At 35.8% G+C, this 18,141-nt stretch overlaps 1 protein-coding gene across 1 annotated transcript in view; it reads left to right on the top strand.

Annotated features, from left to right (window-relative positions):
- BMPR1A (bone morphogenetic protein receptor type 1A) overlaps positions 1–16,994 on the top strand; it is a 73,757-nt gene extending 56,763 nt beyond the window's left edge. The window contains exons 4-13 of the mRNA XM_086900907.1: positions 3,757–3,919; positions 5,224–5,326; positions 5,812–5,911; positions 6,699–6,798; positions 7,593–7,737; positions 8,716–8,908; positions 9,305–9,602; positions 10,098–10,273; positions 10,793–10,923; positions 11,992–16,994. Coding sequence (XP_086757033.1) covers positions 3,757–3,919; positions 5,224–5,326; positions 5,812–5,911; positions 6,699–6,798; positions 7,593–7,737; positions 8,716–8,908; positions 9,305–9,602; positions 10,098–10,273; positions 10,793–10,923; positions 11,992–12,117 — 1,535 coding nt within the window. The 3' untranslated portion in view covers positions 12,118–16,994. The remainder of the gene's footprint in view (positions 1–3,756; positions 3,920–5,223; positions 5,327–5,811; positions 5,912–6,698; positions 6,799–7,592; positions 7,738–8,715; positions 8,909–9,304; positions 9,603–10,097; positions 10,274–10,792; positions 10,924–11,991) is intronic.
- The last annotated feature ends 1,147 nt before the right edge of the window (positions 16,995–18,141 follow it).

Raw genomic sequence — 18,141 nt, 5'->3', positions numbered from 1 at the left:
TATTGTCAGGCGTTGCTCTATTTTAACAATTTATTTCATTATTAACTTTTGAAATTCTTATTTATTTTATTAAAATAAAGTTTAATTTTAAACAGAAAACCATTTAAGTGTTGTCCTGTCTGTAATAGTTGTTCACACTTGTGGAACTCTACAATGATGCAGTGTACGATGGGGCAGAGCAAAAGACAAAATCAGAATTTGAAGTTCCATCAGCTTTTTTCTTGCCAACTTTCTTTCTTACACTGAAGAGAATGTTCCACCATTACTCTGATATTTTGTTGAATGTTCTAACTTCGTAATTCAGTAAAATACACATTACAGAGCAGTTTGTATGTTTACAAGTCTATGATACTTTCATTCTCAAGGTTGGATAAACAGGCTAGAAGTTATCCAGAATCCTGAACAAGCCCTCCTGTGTGTGATGGCTCATTTGTTGCTCGTGTATATTTTTTTGCCCCACCAGCTCTGTGCAGTTTGCAGGTGGATGTTAGGAAATAGTGGAAAGGAAGCTTTGCTGTGCCTGAAGTCTCTGGGTGCTGCATTTCAGTGCACAATATGCTGCACTTACACCCTTTAAGGTTATGTGACATTTGTGTATGTATGTTTTGTAGCTGTACTGCAGAGTGATGACTGCAACTGTTGTGGAAAAGAAGAGATTAATTGCATCATCAAGTAGCATAGTGTTACAAGGTCCCTAAAAATTTACCATCCTTTTCCCTGTCCTGCTCCTGTGGGGAAGATACAGCAGTATGAATGTGTGAGAACTGGAGCTCTGAGGGTGGGGACTTAAACCTTGGAGCAAGATGTTCTTTAGGCCTATGCTTAGTTCTCTTTTGTTCTTTTACTTGGTATCTATTAACAGGAAAAACAACAATGAAGCATCCTGTGAGTTCAGGGCCTTCATTTGCCCTCTTTACATCTCAGGTGGATGGAAGCCAAGTCTTTCCACGTCTTTCTCCCATCCCCATACCTAGCAACTTTAAGATGGATACTAATCTGCCTTGAAATGCTGAGGATGTATTGCAGTACTGCTGTATAGGATACAGTTGGGTATCCTAGGTGGAGGCAATTAAAAACTGGTTCCTGAAGTAATCCCAAGCATCCTCAAAATTTTCCTATTCTCTTCCCTGGATGCTCAAACTTCTGTCCAAGAAGAGTTCTGCTTACAGTCTTAGCAAATAAAAATGCAAGTGATTTTTTTCCCCTGTTCTTTGTGCAGTTCAGGTATTACCTGTAAAATGAAAGCAGGCAACTATGGTGTTTCACATAATAAAAATAATGAAATTGTAGTCTGTTCTTGCTTTGAATAAAAATATTTGCCTACAGAAACTGAACAAAAGACAAAGATGCTGTTTCGTTGAGAATACAGTTATCTGGTTTGGATTTTATATGGTATGTGCTTTTCATAAATCTTGTAATGCAATCCATCTTAATAAATGAAGAGGGAAAATGTATTTCATGTCACTTTTAGTATAAAAGGTTGGTATACCTGTAGTCATGCTTCAGTGTTAGTTTAGAGAGACTTACACTGTTTTAAGAGATGCCAGACATACACAAAAATGTTCTTTCTGTTCTGAGCTAGAAGCCATGCTTAAGGGTTCCTTGGATTTCTCCTCTAATGAACTGAAAAAACATTGCCTTCAGAGATCAGGCTTGGAAAATGGATGAGTGACTTAAGACACTGATCATAAAGTACCATAAAGACTTTTAACATGTGGAATGTCCCTGAAGATAAGAGGGGATTTATGACATCAATTGGGAAAGATACTGTAGTCGTTCAGCAAAATTAGAGAGACAGGCAATATTTGTGCATATGCAGTTGCTTTTCCTTTAAATATGAAGCAGAATTACCTGTTCTCTGAGCAGGTAAGGATCTCTTAAACACGAATACAGAATGTTGTGTAATGTCTCTAGCACAGTATTAAAATTACCTTTCAGTTTATGCTGGGAAGAAATATGTAGAAAGAGAGGGAGTGGATGGAGGAGCTGTTCCAATTGTGCAGGATTCCTCTTCGTAAAATCAGAAATACTTACAACCTACTATTATTCTAGCATTGGAACTTGTTTCATGTGTACAGTCTATAGATCAGGACTATTTAACTTGGGCATTACTGAAATACTCTTTGAAAACCATATATTAATATAATATATTAATAAAGATTAAACATGTTTAATCACATAAACATGTGATTTCAGTGTTTAGTTGATTACATCATCAAGTAGCATAGTGTCACAAGATGCCTAAAACAGTTTAGTTAGTGTTTAGTTAAATAGTGTATTTCTTAGGATATTCTCTTAGCTGTATCCAGAAGAAGCACCGTTGCATTACTTCGTTGTGTTGGACAGTGCACTAGGTGTGCTGTATTAACCAGATGAGGAAATCTGCAAGTCTGCTATTTTCAGTACAGTAGGATCAAATTTTACAAACAAATTGGCAGTTGTCTGAATGACATAGTGGATGCTACCAGTAGAGTTTTGCAGTGGGCTGTATCTGCACAAGATTTTAATCAAATTTTTCTGGACATGTTTCAAGCAAGGTACAGCAGAACATTAATATTCTCATCATTCTACAGCTCATGTTTGCTAGGTTTGACAGCAAGCCCAAGAATCTGTTCCAAGAGACTGTGAGTTTCCTGGTCAGGTGTCTTTTCCTTAGAAAAACTGAAATTTTTATTCTGACCTCCATTTTTTTACTAATAACTGAATTTGTGAAAGTTCCTGCTGGTCCTGACTTGGCTGCTGGTTTATCTTGCCAACACTGAACCTCACACAGAACCTTTCTGTAATCTGCATCAGTTTGTTTACAGCTTTCTATCTGTATTTGGTTCATACTTTGAGGATTTAGAGCCAAGGTGGTAGACAGAAAGAGATTTCCTTTTGCTAAAATTGTGTATGATAAAGCTGAAGGAGATGGGTAAAGGTGTTCTCATCTCATATAGTAATCACATAGCGTATTTCAAATGAGACAGATAATGGTCATCATTTTTGTTCTGGATGTTCTTCACTTAGAAGAAAACAGATGGGTATTTTCTTGTGAATGCCTACATCCACAAAAGCACTTTAATAATATGAACAAGATCAAATTATGTTTAACTCTGCTACTGTTGAGAAACTGAGGGCTACTTGGAACATGATTGTAGCCCTGTTTCTATTCTGTGAAAGCTTGTTTGGATGGATGTTCATGTCATTTACTGAAATTTAATTTGCAAACAAGATTGAGTTTAGGTCTGTTTTGAAGTACTAATGCATACAGAGATCAAAAAACCCAGAGATTTTGTAGTTATTACTGCTCTTCCATGAGACTGTGAATCTATAAAAAATTACTTCAGAAAATTAAAAAATTGCATATTAAGTATGTTCAATCATGTATAAAGTTATTCTTGTTGTGGTTATCAAGCCCTCAGCATTTTGGTTTTCTAAACACACGAATGTGAGAAGCTTTCTTCAGAAAATTCTAACGAGATGCACCACTGTTTTTCTGTCCTGCCTCGAAAAGAGAAAAGATCTTTCTGTTTATATTGATTGTGGTCGGGAGATCTGCTGTTAAGGTACAAAATGTGTCAGCTAGGCATTTCTAAAATAAAATTATTAACTCAATTAATTAACTCAAATTTCTATGATAATCTTGGGAGAGGAGATTGCCTTGCATACTTCAATTATTAATATAATTATTGTTGTCATGTTTTGCCTGTAAAACTCTTGAACAGTTGTAAAAAAGATGCAAAGTTGGTTTTTTTTGTTTATTTTTGTGTCCAGGTCAAAAGCTAGACAGCATGCTTCATGGTACAGGAATGAAGACAAATTCTGACCAAAAGAAACAAGCAAATGGAGTAACACTTGCTCCAGAGGACACCTTACCTTTTCTTAAATGCTACTGCTCAGGACATTGTCCAGATGACGCTATTAACAACACATGCATGTAAGTGTTGCATTCAGGATAGAGAGGCTCTTTGAAGAGTATCATTTTGGGTTTTGAGAGACCAAACTACCTCTGGAGGCTGACCAATGTTCTCTCAGGTGATCTGACCATAATTGATAACTTTCTGTGAGTGCTATAAAACCCATGGTCATCTCTGTTTTCACCACACCTTAGAACAATTTACAACTGATCATTTTAAGCCCAGCAACTGCTTTGAAGGACAGAGGTTTTAAGTAACCCTGTGGTATTTTATAGCTGGGTGAGTATTAAGTGACCCAAATCTAAGCCTTCTAACATGACCACCTGTTTGCTTATTTCTTCACCTAGTAGTCAAAAAGGTAGTGTAATGTAAACGACATGGCCATTTACCGAGAATTCTTCTTGTTACATGTTCAGTAGTTACTGATTATGAAGGAAAGGCAGGAGAAAATAATGAAAAGCCTGTGGACATGTAAAGACAGGAGGGAAGTTGTATCTTTGTTAGATATAAGAAGCCTAACAGACTTGTGCACAGGTTAAGTGCTTGCTTAAGGTAGGTTTTTTTTCTTCATGTCCTGAAAAATCCTTGGTTTTCTTTTTTTTCCTCCCCGTTTTCAATTCCATGTTCAAGGCCCTTCTGTTTTCTTCCTTAAGAATTAACATACACAGCTGAAAACATATTACTTGTTCCTGTACTTCGAGTCTTCACTTTAATATAGGTTTCAGTCTCTCTAAGGTCTCACTTGGCAGGTTTTGTGGAACCCAAAGAGGTAGAATAAACACTCCTGTCTTTTTAAATGTAAACACAGGCAGTAACTTACAAACAGTTTTGAACTGAGAAAATATTCCAGTATTTTGTCTTTCAAGCCTCTTAGTATTTATTTATTGGTTTTTATTGCCCTCTAGTGTGTGCAGTCTGTATAGACCTTACTAATTTTTGTCTGACCTAGCAACTGGTAGGTCATTATGCTGATAATGAAGCTATTAATGAAAAACACACAGTGTTTACGTGCAGGGTACCTTATTGGCATTATGGTTTCCACATCTGTGTTTCTTGGAATTAATGTAAATAGATTTTTGGCAAACAAAATTATTTCTAAATTTGTTTTCCCTATATCTATGTTGAGGGAATGAATGAATGAATATTTGTGAGAAAGCATCCCTGTAGTGTTCTAATTGGGGGTCTTTTATTCTCAAACTGGATGGTGACCACTGTATTAAAAAAGTTTTCTTGAAGTTTTCATTCTAGAATTCTTAATGAGTTCATGGTCAACTAATGCTGACTATTAAATGACAAACATGCACACGTGGTATGTTTATTGCAGAACTAATGGGCATTGCTTTGCTATCATCGAGGAGGATGAACATGGAGAACCCACTCTTGCTTCTGGCTGCATGAAGTATGAAGGTTCAGACTTCCAGTGCAAGGTGAAAAAATGAGATTTATACCAGTGCCTTGCTTTATTTCATTTTTATGCCCTCCCTTTTTTATATGGCATTCTGAAGCTGTTTCTAAAGCAAATACTGCTGCCGTGATGAATATAAAAGGAAAACTTCTAAAGGGATTGGGTTTTTTGTCGTAAGTTCAGTATATATTTAACATATGGTTAATAAGTTTTAACTAAGCTCAAGACTTTTCCCATGTATAAAATAGCAACTTAAGCACAAATTGTCTATTTCTGTGCAACAAGTGAAAAACAGTCCATGAAATATAAAAAAATGCAAGATCAAATGTAGGTACTCAGAGATTAGATGATGTCTGCCATTGCAGAGTGATCTCATATATTAAATGGTGTGGTTGAGGTGCCTTGTAAATAAAATAGCTTTTTGTCTGTGCTGTGTTGTAACTGTAGCATCTCCAGTCCCTGTCTTAACTTCAAAATCTAAATGTTCACTGAATTCTCCTTCAACAGGACTCACCTAAAGCGCAGTTACGTCGAACAATTGAATGCTGTCGTACTGATTTCTGCAATCAGGATTTGCAGCCGACATTACCACCTCTTGATAGTACAGGTAAACACCTCCTGAATGTTCACTCTGCTAAGAAACGCTGTGTAGGTTCTGTTCTTCCTGATCAACAGTAGAAATAAGGAGAAAATGTAATTACAGTATTGCACAGATCTGTTTTTTTCCTTACTAAGTAATTTTATATGAAGATCTGTACTACACTTCCTTTTCTATTTTCAGTTTTCACTTTTTGCCAACTCCACTTTCAAGTTAATCTTTATCACTCATATTTTTATTCTTGCTTTTAGTGTGCTCATATCTTGATCTGAATGTGATATTTTGATCTGTTTTTATTCTGTTTCCACAGTCTGATATCTTTTTTCTTAATTTCTGCTGTGCTTTTACCATTAAGAATGCCATCACAAAAAAAGTATTTGGACCTTGTTAACCCCTTTTTGTTGCAAATTCATTCTCTTCTTTCTGTTGTTCCCAGCAAAAATAGTTTGTTTGCATGTGCTTATTCATTCATTGTGAGGCAAGTCATACTGGTTTAACTGTTGCTTTATATCTTCTCAGGATCTTACTGCTCTCAATCCTTAATTTCTGTTTCTAACTAGGAAGAGTCAAACAAAACCAACAACTCCAAAATCTCAAGCTAAATCTTTCTTCTTTTTTTTTTTTGGTCATCCAAATAAATTTATTTTTGCTTTTGTGGTATAAATACTTACTCTGATACACAGTATATGAAACCATACCTAAATAAACTGTTTACAATATATGTTTAATGAATAGACTTTGGAAACTCTTTTTTTTTCTTTCTATTTTTTCCTTTTTTTTTTTTTTTGTCAAATAGATGGACTTTTTGATGGCAGCATTCGTTGGATGGCAGTGTTGATTTCTATGGCAGTCTGCATAATTGTCATGGTCATCTTACTTAGCTGCTTTTGTTACAAGTAAGAAAGCACTTTCTTTATTGGCAACATTTTTAATTTTGCAAATTAGTGTAAACATAACAGTTATTTTCTAAATGTACTCAGTTAATCATATGTAGATTGGAAACAGTTGTAACTTAATTTCACATTTCTGTGGATAGCAGTCTCCATCACTAGGTAAAATGAAATGTTCATGGCAGAGAATTTAAGTGAATTTGATCCTTTCCTCTGGCTACAAAATATTTACAGTTTTGTAAGCTACACATAACTTCAATGCTATAGCAGCTGGTAAGCAGGAATATCTTCATGCTTTTTGTGCTCTTGGGTCTTCAGTCACTTTCAGTAGTTAAATTTCATCTGCTTCATTTTGTTTCAAAACTAGGTAATTGTCCAGCTGAGTTATGGCAGTTTGTTCAGGTGCTTCTGTCAGCCCCAGCCCTATGCTGGAGATGATCACTGTTCTAGCAGTTTCCAAGGTTTGTGTCAGCCTCAGCTGCTGTGGTTCAAGGTTCTGTCTTTAACACAAAATCAGCAATATTGTGCTGGTAACTCTGGCTGAGAGATGAGCATCAAAAATGCTGGGTTTCCACCTGACTGATAATCAGCTGACACACCTGGGCATGCATTACAACAGCTTCTTAACATTAAAAAGCTATGTAAGTTACATTTCAGGAAAAGAAAAAAACACAGTAAAATCTGCTTCTCTGTTTTTTCTTTTGAGAAAATGTCTATCTTTAAATAGCTCTTTCAGTAGATCAGCTTGTTACATATTTTAAGTATTTTGGAGTTCAGCTTAACTTCTGTTACTTTTGCAGGCATTACTGTAAGTCGATGGCAAAGAGGCACTGTTATAATCGTGACCTGGAACAAGATGAAGCATTTATTCCAGCTGGGGAGTCATTAAAAGACCTTATTGACCAGTCACAGAGTTCTGGGAGTGGATCAGGACTACCACTGTTGGTAAGTCCTAAACTTAAGATTTCTCTTCACTTAATTGCTCTCCATCACATGCAAAGTTTGGTTTGGATCTAATGCCTAGAACAAAGCACTTGGTTCATACAAAATGCTTATTATTTTATATGCCATTATGATGAAAGGTGAATTACAAACTTCACATAATGAATTAAAACCAAGTATGAAGATATATTATAAAATCTGTTGTTACAAAAATGTTATAAGCAGAAAACTTAGAGCCTGCATCCATTAAGATAAAAATACAAGAAATGGCTAATGTAAGTATCAAGTTGAGTGAACTCAGACATTTTATTTTCTTAGTATCCGCTGACCATTAAAATAGAAAAGCCAGAGAGAGGCTTCTTACAAGGGCATGTAGAGATAGGACAAAGGGAAACAACTTTAAACTGAGAGTAGGTTTAGATGGGATATTGGGAAGAAATTCTTCACTGAGGATGTTGAGGCACTGGAACAGGTTGCCCACAGAAGCTGTGGATGCTCCATCCATGGCAGTGTTCAAGTCCAGTCTGGATGGGGTTTTTGAGCAGCCTCATCTAGTGGAAGGTGTCCTCACCCATGACAGAGGGGTTGGAAGTAGATGATCTTCAGTGTCCTTTCCAACTCAAACCATTTTGTGATAATTATTCATAATTTCATTCATTCACCATCCTATATAATACTTGCATAAAAATTAGCCAGTGAGACAGATGGCTATTTATAAATCAGTAATAAAATGCAAGAGAACATACCCTTCAATTAGAAGTTGACTTACATCTTTTCAGGTTTTTTTGCACCTTGGACACAGCAATAATGAGACCAAAATTGGAATGTAAAAACTTTTGTGGAACAAATTTTACAATGGAATCAAACTTTAAAGTAATCCAAGCTTGACAAGCAGCCTGGTTAACTGCTTTGTTTCCCTCCTCCATCTTATACCCTCTTGTATCTTATAATTTCTTTTAATTTATTTTTTGTCTTCCTCAGGTTCAGCGCACTATTGCCAAACAAATTCAGATGGTGAGGCAGGTTGGAAAAGGGCGATATGGTGAAGTGTGGATGGGCAAATGGAGGGGTGAGAAAGTGGCAGTGAAGGTGTTTTTTACCACAGAAGAAGCCAGCTGGTTCCGAGAAACAGAGATTTACCAAACTGTTCTCATGCGACATGAAAACATCCTCGGTAAGGCAGCAGAACAGTGCTCAGCTGCTGGAGGGTGGCATGAGGGAGGAGGAGAAGGATCTGGAGCTCTTAGTGGGTGGCTCAAGGGGTTCTAAGGCAGCTTCTCTGGAATAACCAGATGGATTTCTCTTAATGTTTGCTATTAAAATGCTATTGAAAGGGTAGAATCTTGCTGCTCCTGGTTGGAAATGTGTCTGCAATCTCTTTGCTGGAAGGCTGGACTGGTAACCTCACATACAGTTAGAATCAGAGCTTCTACATAGTTAGTTTTCATAAGGGGAACATATACCTTCTGCTACAGTACGAGAAAATACAGCTTTAGGAGTTATCATTAAATCTACTACACAAAAATTTTATGTACAACTAAATACATAACTTGGTTTATACGTTTCATAGGTTTCATAGCAGCAGATATTAAAGGCACTGGCTCCTGGACACAGCTTTACTTGATCACAGATTATCATGAAAACGGATCATTGTATGATTTCCTGAAGTGCACCACGCTGGACAACAGGGCTCTGCTCAAACTGGCCTATTCTGCTGCGTGTGGCCTGTGCCACCTGCACACAGAAATCTATGGGACACAAGGCAAGCCTGCGATTGCACACAGGGACCTGAAGAGTAAAAACATCTTGATAAAGAAAAATGGAACCTGCTGCATTGCAGACTTGGGTCTTGCAGTCAAGTTTAACAGGTAGAAAATCCTCTGTCATGAGAAAACTTGCATGTAATTTTTTTATTTAATGCACCAGACACCCAGTTTAAAAAGGCAGATGGAATCATTTGGTTGTGTGCTTTCGGGGTTTCTTTTTTTTAGTTTTGAGAGGAAAATGTTGTTCTTGGATGCTGGTAGACATCATGATGAAAATAGGTTGTTAAGAAATAATGAAAATACTCTTCTTATGGAAAATAAAAATTTTGTAGAGGAAATGGAGACTGATTTTTTTTTTATTCAAAGCTAGCCTTACATAGTAATTGCAGTCATGTAAATCTTTTCATAGAAAATTTGAACAGCAATTAAGCAGTTGAAACTTAATGGAAAATGTGATACTTTAATAGCATTATTAAATACTTTTGTTAGTTTAAGTCCTGTGGAGACAGAGAATTGTCTTTTTAGTGGTTGTGCCATATAGGAATTCATACCTTGTAACAGTCCACAATTCAATAACTTGCTAATGTTTTCACATAGTGACACAAATGAAGTTGACGTTCCCTTGAACACTAGAGTGGGAACAAAACGTTACATGGCTCCAGAAGTCCTGGATGAAAGCCTGAATAAAAACCATTTCCAGCCATACATCATGGCTGACATCTACAGTTTTGGGCTGATCATCTGGGAGATGGCTCGGCGCTGTGTCACAGGAGGTAAACTTTTAAATATTCTCTGTAAAATCTACCAGGTCCTTCTCTCATTCTAGCAATGTTTCACCAGGAAATAATAAAATTAGCTTGCTGTGTCATCAGACTTGTATTCTTTAAAAGCAGTAATAACAGTCTGACACGTATTTTTATGACTCATCCTTTCATTTCTTTTACTCTTCTTCTGTATCCTTATGCATCTTCACCTGTATTCTTCTTCCATCTTATGTTTATCTATGCTTCTTTGTAGCAAATAGTAGATCAGAAAGAGCCAAATTCAGCATTTGGTAACAAAATCAAAGGCACTACAAGGAATTAACGTAGCTACTAAAGTTAATAATCATAGTATTTTGCTTTTATGGTAAATTATTGTAGTGAAATTTTCAGATTTTTACCACAGAAAAGCCATCTGGTGAGTTTAACTTGGCACAAAGTTAATTTTTTATTCCTAGCTAAGGTAATCCAAGAGTACACTTATAGATTTATTTATTTTAATTGTTCCTAATCTTTCACAATTATCTCCAGGTATTGTTGAAGAGTATCAGTTGCCATATTATGACATGGTGCCAAATGATCCATCCTATGAGGACATGAGAGAAGTGGTGTGTGTCAAACGCCTGCGCCCAGTGGTATCAAACAGATGGAACAGCGATGAAGTGAGTGTGCTGAGAGGAAAAGCTACTTCAGTTTGTTCATTGATATGTAAAGTAGGGACTGCATTCACACATTCTGATAGTTTGAAAACCTGATAGAAATAATAGGAGAGAGATGTGTAAGATCAATTCAAAATACTGGATTTTTTATGTATCTTTTCAGTGATCTGAGGGGAAGATGCCCTTAAGCAGCATGCAAGTATATGAATACTACTCTACTTGAGATGTATTTTAGATAGTGGAATATATTCAGAGTTTTAATTGGAGCTGGAACTCAAATTAATTTTTAATTCATTTTATTAGTCTTAATGGATATAGTTTATTGGTTTGTGGCATAAGATATTTCATGAAAGATGAAGCAGTTCCTTTGTGGATTTCCTCTTTCCTTTTTTCCTGTTACATCCCAGGACAATCTGTGATGTAACTAAAATACTCTCATTTATATGTGTTTTTAAAGGGCCGCAGCTTGAACACAGTAAATAAGATGTAACTATTTCACACAGCAAGTTAAACATGCCATATCCATTCTTCCCCAAGTCCTTGACTTCTATGAATTCCCAGTTTTCTTTTTTTTTTTTTTTGTTTTTTTTTGTTTTGTTTTGTTTTGTTTTGTTGGGTTTTTTTTGACTGCTGAAAGAACTGTTGTCACATCTTCATTTTCCCTGGAAGAATTCTCTGTGGTTTTCCATCCATATATGTGGAGATATTTTTGTTTATTGCTGCCATGTTTGTACCACTGTTCTTGAGTTGTACAGAGAGGTTCTGGTAATGCATCATTGAGAGACTAAATCAACACTTGTGTTAGTTCCTGCTGCTGTAGTACTCTACTAGGCAATGAGGGGGTGGGATAAGAAGGATTGGCATGTGGATGTTTGGTTTGGGGCATTTTGGGGGTTTTTCCTTCAGTAGATTCCTTTATAATAGTTTTCTACCAACAATTTTGCAGAAAATTTGGAAAACACACATTTTTGGACTTGAAAGCTCTAAAATTTGAGCTTGACAGTGAACCAGAATTATAACTTTGGGTGTAGTGGTTGTTACAATAATGTGCCTTTGTTTTTCCTTCTGCAGTGTTTAAGAGCAATATTGAAGTTGATGTCTGAGTGCTGGGCTCATAATCCTGCCTCAAGGCTCACTGCCTTGAGGATCAAGAAGACACTTGCCAAGATGGTGGAATCGCAAGATGTAAAGATTTGACATAGGAAATTGACTTTGGAGAGCAAAGCTGGACTCCCTAGATCTTTTCACTCAAATGTGGGTGAGGAAGATAAAAACAGAGAAGAGGAAATAACTGAGATTCAGTATATTTTCTCAGCACACTTCTACAGGCTGCTAATGAAATCTTTCAGTACTTCATAGACAATGATACTGAGAGCCTCTATACACTACGTGCTACATATATGGACAGCCTTGAGACAATACACATTTTGTTTTGGTTTGAGCTGCATTGAGACTTCAATCATATTTAGTGAGTCTCCAGTAAAACTCTGGGTACTGAATTGAATGTTCAGATTACAGTGCTTTCTGTGAAAGCCTAACAAGCTATATGGATTCAACAGAGATGGAGAATATAAGCTTTTTTTTTTTTTTTCTTCTACCTGATAAAACCTAGTCAATCCATACCAAGTTTTTGTGAAACAGCCTGTAGGTTATGAATCTGTTTGTGATACTACTCAGTTTAACAGTTCTTTTTGCCTTTATGTGTGTGCCAGGATAGTTTTGCTGTCATTTGGATTATATAAGAAACCATTTAAATGAACAAAGTTTTATGGTCAGGGCTCTGTGCATTTTGTGGCTCCACAATCAGAGATTTGCTACAGAATCTTTTGCCATTAAGTTATCTTCAGAAATCACAGTTTGAATTTTGTTTTCTGTTTTTTATTTGATCACAAGGAGAACTGCAAAAATGTGAACCGTTAATCAAGGAATGCCCACCTAAATCTGTAAAGAGCTTGAAGCAATCTTTTCTAGAGATGTAGGCTGCCTAGGTCATCTCACTTGCATTCTAGAGAGAGCTCCATAATTGGATCCTTGAAATTTGTCGTATTTTTTCACAGTGCCACATGCAACCAGCATTTTTGCCATAGAATACTATACATCTTAGCAGAAAGACCAATGATGATGTGTTTTGCCTTCCTGCTGTATTGGAACTCATTGATAGGTGTCTGTCATGCTCTGAGCTTCTTCCCGTGAAGGGAGGGATTTGTCAGCTGTAGCAATGTGCTCTTTCATCATTTGACCAAACTAGGCAGAAGGTGAGTTTAGAATGGCTTGAGAACAAGTCTGGTTTTCAGACACAAAAGAGGGAAGGCAGGAAGCTCTGGGTCCTCTGAAGATCAGAGAATGCCATAAAGCTCAAGACCAGGAGAACTGAGTACATGAACTGTACTAAACTGCACAGTACATGAACTGTACTAAAGATCAGATCCACAGCATGCAGAAGATTTGGAGCTGGGTTGCTGTGATGGAGACACAGGAGGCCACATCTGTGGGCCACTTAGTGGAAGTGAAGATTTGAGACAAGGTAAATCAGTGGGTGTTGTACATTCTAGTTAAGTTTGGGAGGAATGGCACTGAAAATAATTCATGAACATACAATAAGTTAGCACAATTGCAAAACTTGGTTTTATTGTGCCAATTCTTTCTCCAGGCAGCAACTGACAGAATGAGAGGACACAGTCTTAAGCTGCTCCAAGGGAAATATAGGTTGGATATTAGGAAAAAGTTTTTCACAGTAAGAGTAATAAAGTACTGGAATGGTCTGCCTGGGGAGATGGTGGAGTCACCATCTCTGGATGTGTTTAAAAAAAGACTGGATGTGGCACTCGGTGCCATGGCTTAGTTGAGGTGTTAGGGCATGAGTTGGACTCGGTGATCTTGAAGGTCTGTTCCAACCTAGTCACTCTGTGTAACTGTTCGCCCTGCACAAAAAACTAAAGTTCCCCCATTTTCACCACTGACCCACACAAGTTGGATAGAAGCCAGAACCCTCCGTGAGGTACTCTAAAGTAGAATTATTAGTTTATAACTCCTTTGGCACTTCTACTTGGAAGTTAGAAAATAGTACCATAACTCAAGTTGAAGCTTCAAAGCATGAATCATCTGAAGATTGAACACACAGTATTGAAACCATTGTATCTATTTGATAATTTAAGTGCCTATAGCTTTGTACTGTAAGTCTTGTTCTAGATAACTTTAAAAAGGGAAGTTATTTATACAGTGTGTTTTGTGCTTTAGTAAAAAAAAAAAAACAAAACAAATACCTAGTCCTGTGTACATGTGTACAATTAGATATATGCGCACACACACGCCATAGTTGAGATTTGATGAAAAAAATTAAGAATAATATCGCTGTCGATGAAAAATGTTAAAACTTCAGATTGATTTATGCCAGATTATTTGTTGTCTTAAAATATTTACATGGAGATTGTTTTGATGTGTTTAAATTTCCCTTGAAAATACAACTGATTAAAAGCAGTGTAACACAGAAGTAATGTGATCTGTGAACAATTACAACCTTCTAGCATGTTATTTTTTTATTTTAATCCTGTAGTTCCCATAATGTAAATGGTCAGGCAAAAGATCGCAGTATTTTTATTTTCTATTGTGATGTACAGACTTTATTTAACAGTTCTACATATTTTATAGAAAACTAGCTATTTCAAGGGACTTTTTTTTTTTTAAATAAAGTCATTACTTTTGTTTAGTAATGCCTTTAAGTATTAATATGTATTCTGGCTGAGAAGTTTGTAGGTGTGTCAACTTTAACTTATTTGAGAACATCAAGAGATGTATGATATTGTGCCACAATCCTCATGATAAAGGCTTTTAAAAAAAAGTTTCTCCGTCCATTGCCAAGAAATGTATGATGATTTTGCAATTGTTAATCATGTCTTTGTGCATGATTTTTGCACAGGTAGTTGGAAAACTTTTGGTGTAAGCCAAAAAAAGTAAGGGATAAGCTTTTCTTCTTCCTTCTCTAGAATTTTTATCAATAAGAAGGAAAAAATGTTTATGTAGGTACCCTGCTAGCTTAAACTTTAAAATCATGGAGAGCTGTCTCAATTAACCCCATCCTATGCAGAATCTTGTTTCTTTTAGAATTTGCTACATCATCGTTAGCTGTAAACATGTTTTGTGAATTATTTTTAGTTCATTTTTTCCAAGTCTTCAGGAAGCCCCTTCTGGAAGTACAAATTTCAATAATCTGTTCGTTTTCACTTTTTTCTTTTCCATTGTTTAGGTATTTTCAAGGCAGCAATAGGATGGTTAAACACCTTAGAACCTAAATTGATTTACACATTAACATAGAGGGAGCCAACTACTGCAAAGATGATTTTTTGAGAGGGGAAAAAAAATAATCTTTTTTGCCTTAAACCTAATTTATCAGCACTTCTATTACTCTGTTCATACTCAAATGTATCGTGCATGTGCAGTTTTTGCTGTGATAAAAAGGAGCTTTATTGATTCTGATACTCAACAAAATGTTAAAACTAAAGAATGTCTATACTGATACCTAATCATTTGGGGGAAAAAAATGTTCTCAAAGCCAGCTCATTGATTTTTACATAACTAAGCATAATTAATGCAGACTCCAAAGCTAAGTTGTTGCTTTATACAATCCTGTAGAGTTCAGAAGCCTTTAAGGTCAGAGAGGGTAATAGGATTCTTCTGTTGGACTGTGATAAATCTCATTTTGATGGTCAAAATTTTAAGCATCTATTATCCAAAAAAAAAATCCACCAAAACTGGCAAATGTGTTGTTTTTTGGTTTTTTTTTTGATACAAAAGTCAACTGTGTGGAAAATGGCCTGGGGATTATCAGGCCTGTGCCTTGGAAGTCCTTAAACACTCATATGGAGGGATTTTTTGTGCTTATTTAACCTGTTTCATATGATTTTAGATAGACATAATTGGAGTCACTTCATTCTTACGGTTAGAGCAACTAAAAGGAAAATTTTTGTGTTCCTGTAAATTCCATTAGAAATGTGGGTATTTCTACAGAGAAAATTAGGCTTACATTCTGAGTTTATTCAGAGTTTTACTTAATGTATTTATTCCTCAAGAAACAGTTTTCCCAATATCCATCACTTTTTCCCAGTTATTTTCTTAATTAGCCTTTTTTGAGGTCTTGAATGAAATATAAAATTAATATTAAAGTTACCTCCATAGTAGTCTAGAATCAAATTTTAGATCTTGATCTAAATGACCATTTGAATGTGTTTATAAAACAAATTATTTGGATACATTTCATCTGCTCTGTCTTAGCAGACTGTATTTTAATGGTCTAAAAGTGTTTGAAGAGCAGAGACATAAAGTTAAAAAACATTCTTTTGCTATTGCAGATATTTTTAAAGGGAAGTTACATGCTTGTCTTTTGTGAAATATGAGAATGATTTAGCCTTTCCTCACTCTCCTGACAGTGCCTCTGAATTAAGTCTTTATCCTGTGCCCACAATCTTTATTCCAAGTAGGGGTGATGTCTAAAAGCAGCTGGCAGTGTTGCACAGTACAGTGCTTTATGGAACCATGGTGCTCAGACTTGGCTGTACAGCAGAAGTAGAGGGCACATTACTTCTGGTCTTTGGACAAATCTAATGTAATTGTTGCTTTGTGATATTTTACTGTTTTATGCAATTATAGAAACCCACATCATGTAGTGACATTTGTGCTCTGACATGACATGCCCAAAATGAAATGTACTATATTGTATACAAGAAGAATAAATAACATTGTAGTTAACCTAGAGAAGATGTAAATAAAATATGAAAGAAGAGTGGAACAAGACAAATGGTCACACTCTTGTGTGTGTTATGTGCCAGAAGTGTAGAATACTACTTTAAAAATGTAACACACTAATGTATTTTGTACAGCATCTGCTTTAGAAGGTGCCTTATTGAGTTTACCATGATTTGCTTGTTCTGTACACAGATTATGTCCAATGTATCATTTTTAAGTAAATAACCTTATTTTAGTACACATTAGTAATGTGTTTTGTTACTATAAGATTTTGCCTGAAAAATGTAATGACTTGGAAATAATACTGTAACTAAATAATTCCCTACTTTTTCATACCTCGTTTATCGTTTTTTTCCCCTCACAGCCTCTGAGTAAGTTGTTAATTATTGCTTTTATTGTTCAATGATACTGAAAATTACTTGGTGCTCTTTATTCCTCACACAAAATTTAAATTTGGGTGCAACAGTTAGAAACAATGTTTCCTTCTCCTGATTTTTATCCGTGTGTTGCAGCAAAGCCCAAGGGCAAGTCAAAATCAAATAATACTTTCATTTGAACATATGCAAGTTCACTGCATGTTGGTTTTATCCATATAAATTTGCCTCAAGCCTATCAGGTAAAAAGAGAAAAAATAAAGGGTTGGGGAAGTTTGTAATTGCTTTTTGTTCCCTCTGTATACAATGTTCTTATTGTGTAATAGTATCCGAATTAGGAGATTTGAGTTTAATACGTGTATATACTGCTTGTTGCAAAAATATGCAGATGCTTCTTTATATCCTAAATTTACTCTGGTTTTTATGATTCAAGCAAATGAAGACCATTCAAGGGGATATCTCACCTGTGAGTACTATAAAGAAAGTGTCACCATTTGTTTTCTCATTGCAGAAATGTATTGGCTTCTACTCTCCATCGATTTCACCTTTAGTTTACAAGGAGAAATAAGTAAGATCAGTTTCTGTTCTCTTTTTGCATTTAATCAGGAATAATCTTATATTTAAATACATATTTTTTACAGTAGCTAGAAAAGCTTGATATCTGAACATCATAAAAACTGTTACCAGTATACTATAATTAGAAGCCTTGATTTGTTTTCCCTATACAATCAAGTTAGATTCTTGCAGTATAGTTCTGGCAAGTGCAGTGGAAAGATTAGTGATGTAGTTTCAAACATTTCTTAACACATAAATACCAGGAAATAAGACTGCCTGAAGATTTGGTCTCCTTAAATTAGTATCTTGGCAAAGTAAACCTTTTTCCTATGGTTGTGGCTATTACGTTGCTTGTAGAATGGAATGTCTTCACTGATTGCAGTGGTCGTGGTTGGATTTAAAACTTGGATTTCATGTTAGCCTTGCAGGAGGACATAAAGAAAATTGTGGCCAAGTGTTTTTGCACCTGTCCGTGTTTTCATGAGCAGCCTTTTCTCTCGGTCTCGTTTCGGGAAACGTCCACCGGGTGGTGCTGTGTCCTAAAGAAAGGGTT

Source organism: Cyanistes caeruleus, chromosome 8, assembly GCF_971803275.1.
Source record: "Cyanistes caeruleus chromosome 8, bCyaCae1.hap1.1, whole genome shotgun sequence".
Taxonomy (NCBI): domain Eukaryota; kingdom Metazoa; phylum Chordata; class Aves; order Passeriformes; family Paridae; genus Cyanistes; species Cyanistes caeruleus.
Note: the sequence above shows the minus strand (reverse complement) of the source record. Positions and strands in the feature narration are given on the sequence as shown.